Source organism: Otolemur garnettii, unplaced genomic scaffold (assembly GCF_000181295.1).
Source record: "Otolemur garnettii isolate 467f Iridium unplaced genomic scaffold, OtoGar3 scaffold00143, whole genome shotgun sequence".
NCBI classification, from domain to species: domain Eukaryota; kingdom Metazoa; phylum Chordata; class Mammalia; order Primates; family Galagidae; genus Otolemur; species Otolemur garnettii.
The window spans coordinates 1,246,530-1,252,911 of NW_003852538.1; the positions used below are offsets into that span (position 1 = coordinate 1,246,530).

The 6,382-nt window shown below is 38.8% G+C and overlaps 1 protein-coding gene across 1 annotated transcript in view; it reads right to left on the reverse strand.

Moving 5' to 3' along the window:
- Positions 1-2,986, reverse strand: part of TSPAN8 (tetraspanin 8) — a 28,437-nt gene extending 25,451 nt beyond the window's left edge. Inside the window, exon 1 of the mRNA XM_003798949.3 lies at positions 2,684-2,986. Within this exon, the coding sequence (XP_003798997.1) occupies positions 2,684-2,743 (60 nt within the window). The 5' untranslated portion in view covers positions 2,744-2,986. The remainder of the gene's footprint in view (positions 1-2,683) is intronic.
- Between the last annotated feature and the right edge of the window lie 3,396 nt (positions 2,987-6,382).

Below are 6,382 nucleotides of genomic sequence, written 5' to 3' on the forward strand. Positions count from 1 at the left end.
ATTTTGGTTTAAAATTCAGATTTATTACAGATTCCTGATTAGCTAGTTAATGAAACACAGATCTCTGATGTATTCACAAAGAGCTATTAGCACTTATCATGGTGTTTTTATACTATAAAAAGATATATACAACTATTCGCACATTGATACTTTGGTTTTTTAGATGGGCCATATGGACACACACATGTATTCTTTAAAGGCAGTTGTCAGGACTTCTTGGAGAAATAGCTGATTCCAGTCTGAGTAGAGAAAAGACAGCTGAGCCTGGAGCACCTTGTCATAGCAAACAGTGATGAGTTTCTCAAAGGTAGTAGGATCGTGTCCAAAGGACTCAGGCACCAACTTGAATCTCCTACTAGCGTAAGACGAAATAAATTGCAAATCAATAAGGGCAAAAACCAGTGGAGCGGATCTAGCATTTTATAATGATACATACTAGTCTATCACTGTTGGATAGCACTAGAAAGTTAGCTCATTGTTTTGAAATCTGGTGAGTAAAGCGTAAGAAAGAAATATCTATGCTACTTTAGAAAAAATAACAATAAAAGCAAGGTACCAAACACTAGATGAGCCTTTTTCTTATTGAAAGTTTTCCAGCTAATAAATGAAAAAGTCGATAGAACTAGAATTTCAATTTGAACCTGTTAATGAGCTAATCATAATGAATAATAAATACAGATGCTTCAGCATCAATGGCACTAATATCCCAGCTAGTGACACCACCAGACTTCATGTGCTTCCTTATGCAAGAATGGAATTCCATTTAGGAAGTAGTTGTGTCAAAAAAAAAAAAAAAAAAAAACCTCTGAATATTATCAGGCTGCCAGGTACAACCACTAACTTACAGATAATAAAGACGTCGGGGAACATGTTAAACTTTACCCTGGGTGTGCAAATCACAAACCCGTACCCTGAGAAATGCGATAAAGCAATAAACACCAGTACATAAAAATTCAAGGGAGAAAAAGAAATGAAGATGGAGGGAAAACCCACAGATTAAAACTGACATAAAAGATGTATTAATCCATCACTGAATGTGGATCTTATTTGCATCCTGATTCAAACAGGGACCTTTATGAGGCAATTTTGGAATTTTGAACCCAGGGTGGATCTTTGTTAAGTTCTTAAGTGTGATAATGATACAGTGGTTACATATTGTAAAAGAATGATTATCTTTCAGAAATGTATACTAAAATATTAACAGATGAAATGATAGATCTGGGATATGCTTCAAAGTAACGTGGGGTAGGAGTGACTAAGGGCTTGGATGAAGAACATCAGCCATGTTTTTGTGGCTGCTGGGGCTGGATGACTGGGTCAGTTAGCCCAGTCTGTGCTCTTTGGTGGATGTTTGAAGCACGCCCCAATGAAACGCTAAAACCAAAATAAAACCAAAGAACAGAGGCTTTTCTTTCTTTATATTCTCCTCACAATGTTTAATCAAATCCAAATAATTCAAGGGAAGATATTTATCAAAACTATCTTGAAAAACTGGCCTATCTGCATGAGCTTCATTTAATATTTGCAAAAGCAGACCATTTCTCCAGGGAAAAGTGCAAAGAATAACTCTTTATTTTATTTATTTGTATACTCACTTCTTTATTCACCCACATAGTATCTGCATTCATTAGAGCTGCTCACCATTGAATGGAAAGTCATTCTATATAATAAAACTGTATTCATGTAATTAAGTCCATGATAATTTTCATAGAACAGAAATTTACTAAAACATGGATATCAGCTTTCTGTTTACTAAAGCCAACCAGGTACAAAAACAAAACCAGAGTTCTTTCCTCCTTATACTGAATAAGCTATTTTTTAAATCCAATATCCATAATATCTCTCTTTTCACCTAAGCACTTTGAGCTATTTCCACTGATTTACTTCTAAGCAGTCTTTAATTGCACTGTACGCATGAAAAATGATAAGGTCATTTCCCAACATTCCAGCTGCAGTCTCACACCTCCTCTTTCCATTTTCCAATGCTAAATGTTAACAATCAATTTGTTGGTTATGTCTGTGTCAGTCGACTTTCAAGAGAAACACAACTTGCTAAAATAGAAACCCCGAAGGTTAAAAGGTGGGGTGACAACACATGGAGATACTGACTTTAGAATGCTACAAATCCCCAGGCTTAGTTTAATCTTCTTCTTATGATCAAGTAGTTTAATTATTTGCTCCTCAAGTTTTTCGTGACTGATTATTTCTTAGTTGGGCTTTGAAAACGATCCTCAGGTCTCTGTCATCCCACACCCCTCAATTCACCTGTTTCCATCCCAGATGTGAAGGGTGGGAACTGGGAAGGGCCCGGGCTCTGGGTTGGGGGGATCAGCCCAGGTTTCTCCCACAGGGTCCTCGGGCTGGGAAAACCTGCTTGATATACAACTAAGAATAATTGTTCCCTAATTAAGGGGTATGTTTTCCTCTGTGATTGTTTTTGCAGCAATATCAAAACATTTATGAAATGTTTATCTTCACAGATTCGAAAGTGTACTTTTCTGAGGCATTGGCTCATTTTCAATCACCAAAATAAGCAAAGAAAGAACAGACAAATCCAAACAAGTAAATGGAAAATAAATTTTCTCTCCTCCCTCCTCCAGAGCAGAGTCTGCTCTTGTTTATGATATTTATATCAAGATCCCCTTTCTTGCATAAAATTGATAATTTAAAGAAAAACACTTACCCAGAACAAGAAGTTGAAGATAAACATAGAATATTTTATACAGCCACTCACACCTGCCATCTCCAAAAAGGATTAGGAGTCCAGATGCCTGGAATTCAACTGTTCTTAGAAGATTGTCCTGCAATATGTTCTGGAGTGATTTGCCTGCAGAGATTTCTGTGCCCACAGCTTCAGAGCAGCAACAGAAAGCAAAGAAGTAGAGAGGGTGAAAAAAAATCCCAGTTATTAAAGTGGATAAAAAATTAACCCACACATTTAAATATCACAAAGCCTATCTCCAAGTGAGCGTGTTCTTTTGCTTGTCATGGCTCCTGGGGCTCTGGGCCAGGATATTTATGATCCTTTCTCTAAAACTGCCTCCTCTAAAGTAAACAGATATCAAGTGTAGGGAGTGGCGCTGGATCACAGGAGAGAATGGCAGAGAGATACTAGGTTGGTGAATTCAGGAAGCACAGCCTGACGTCCCTGCCCTCTATTTCAACTACACAGAAATGAGGCTGTTGTGCTCTAAGGTAAAGGGGCACTGTGTTTCAACTCAGTTTTGTGTTGCATTCTCTCAAAACAAAATTTCTTCCCAATGCAATAAAATGCACTTAAAATCTCAAGGCTTAGACATAAGTGACCATTATCACTAACCTCAGAAGAGTGAGACACCCTTCACATGTGCTTGCCCTTTCAAACTTCTAAGTATATTTCAAAACAGTTCCGGCGCTGCCTTAAATGCTCCACAGTTGCAGAAAGGAGCAAAAGGAGCGGCAGCCTTGCTTATCGTGATAAGACCAGACCATTCATTTATCTTTATTTCTTTATGACGTAGAAGGAAAAAATTCTCAGAAGTCGATCTCTGACTGCCCCTATTGTGCTCATTTTATAACATGTAGTCATTTCGATAGCTTGGTTTGCTTTTAAGGTGGACACTGTGCTTTCTTCCTCTGATAAATTATACCTAGGGACAGCTCCTTTCCACCACTGAGTTTCTGGATTCTGGGTCCTCTTGGACAAAAAAATTCAAAATGGAACTGTGGGCATGGATCAGTGACTGGGGGTTGCACACTTTGTTTCTAGAAGCCGACTGTCCAGGTAAGGGCAAAACTCTCTGACTGACTCAGGGAGGTGTGGACTGTTTTGTGTAAACGGTCCGTGCCATGCTGTACAGTTTCCATATCCTGACTCTCAAAGGGAGTTCTCTCCATAAATAAAAGAAACTTTTACTTCAAAAGGTTGTTGGGAAAACATGTCTTTAAAATCGTTCTCTACCTCTATACAATATACAAACATGGACTTCTTCCAAAAGAAAAATATTTGCCTGATTTTTACAAAGATAGTTTTGGAAAAAACCTCACTACCTGACTGTAGACACAGTATGTTTTTAATGCATTATCAAGACTGCCCCAAATTTAGGATTAGTTTCAAAAATAATGGTTTGATATGTAAATCATCACTAAAATTGTCACTGTCCTATACTGTTTCCTCCTAGAAAATGGAAATAATTTCACAAATGGCTACTGAAATATTAGCGTATATAAAATAATGCATGGCTAAAAGAAGAGTTTTAGATTGACTAAGAAACCAAATGAGTTTATACTCTCATAAATGATTATTTGTCATTTAGAGGCAAAATCAGAAGAAATCTGCAGATTTAAATGCTGCTTTGTTGACAATAATATTAAATCTTTACTAAAGTTCACTATGAAGTAGATATTTTGGTGGATGCTGGAATTCTCTAAAAAAAAATGCTCACGCCTATAACCCTAGCACTCTGGGAGGCCGAGGTTGGAGGATCACTTGAGCTCAGGAGTTCAAGACCAGCCTGAGCAAGAGCAAGACCCCATCTCTTCTAAAAATAGAAAAACTAGCTGGGCACTGTGGTGGTGCCAGTAATCCCAGCTACTTGCACAGCTATGGCAGAAGGATTGCTTGAGCCCAGGAGTTTGAGGTTGCTGTGAGCTATGATGATGCCACAGCACTCTAGCCTGGGAAACATAGTGAGACTCTGTCTAAAAAGAAGAAGAAGGAGGAGGAGGAGGAAGAGGAGGAGCAGAAGCAGCAGCAGCAGAAGAAGAAGAAGACTTTATAGTCTTTAGTTAAATCATTCTTGAGCTCTGAAACACAAAAATGTATTTTTACAGGAAAACAACTGTGTGTCAAAGACCCTCCCATTCGAGTCCAAGCCTGTGAGTCAGTTCAGGCCTTTACATTCTTATCCCAGTAAGCTGTAAGCCATTCCATATACGTAACACTGGCCTGAGCTAATATGGTAGTTATTTTGTATTCCTCTTTCTTTCCTGCCTCTTATCCAACTGTTCATTCATCACGGTCTGTGGAGCTCCTAAATTTCCACCAAGTCTCTTTCCTCCATCTCATCCTTTTGCCACTGTCATTATGCAGGCCTTTATCATTTCTCACCTGAGCCATTTCAACAGAATCACAATTAGTTTCTGCTAATCTCTTCCTCCTTCTCTCTGCCTTAACCCTCCAGAGTTCTCTTTCCAGATTCTTATTGATCAGGTAATTCTCCTGATTAAAAACCAATCTAAGGATGGTTTCCTATTGCCTTATTAGAATAAATTTCAGGCTTCTTAGAATGGCACTTAAAGCATTTGGAGGCAGCCTTCACTCATCTTCCAGAACTTTGTTCCTCCCCTCTTTCCCGAGGCACCCTAAGCTTTATAACCACAAAATTATTTCATAGGCATAGAATGTACCTTGGGATTTTATATCTCTGGGCTATGTTGTTCCTTCCACCTAGAATGTCTGGTGGAAGGAACAACCTGGTGGTGGAAGGAACCACCTTCTCCGCCTGGTAAATTATTGCAATCACTCAGTGAAGTCTTCCTCTCCTCATCTGCTGTCCTATACCGGGGGAAATACTTGCTTCGCAGTCCCCGTGCCCATTACCATGTGAATACACTTTCAGTCTACAATTATCATTCCGTCCCACGTGTATTTCTATTCCTCCCCTATTGGATCCTTTATGCCTGAAAGGCAGAGATCCTGGCCTATTCTTCCCTGCACCCACAGCAGCTGCCGTTGGAAATGAAGGATGTACAATTATAGCCAAGCTTTCCAGAAAGTTTAATCAGTGATTTCCATAGAGTTCTCTAAGAAACTACCAACATTCTACCCCTCCCCCCCAAGAGGTCAATTATTAATTTTTTTTAAGTTTCTTTATTTCAAAGACTTGTCAGAGCCTTTAACTTTATGATATTGGAAAAGGTGATATACAGCAATTTCTAAATGCATATGATCCTAGAACATATCCAGAACCAGTGATACAAAGCTGCTTACAGAAACTACTGATCTAGACAAAAATCCACATTTTATATATAAAAAAAGTATAGCCCAGGGAGCTTGAGCAGTCAAGGTCTGCAGAACTGGCTGGTGGCCCATCTCCTTGTAGAAATGAGATCACCTTTACCAGATCAGTATTCTGTCTACTGGCATCAACAATCTCTTGAGTTATGCAGCATGAGCATGAGCCCTTTACCACTTTAGACCCTGAGATGTTGTAGACTAGATATTTTAACAGTTGGGGGGAAGGGGTCAGAGAGTGTCAGTAATAAATCTTAGACCTCATGAAAGACCCAGCCAGGAAGAGGAGGCAGTCCAGAGTGGGATATCACTAAAAGAAATGATACCTGAGGGAAAGAGAAGAAAGAAAGTCTTTTTTTTTTTGGCTTGAAGCAACACAAATGTATT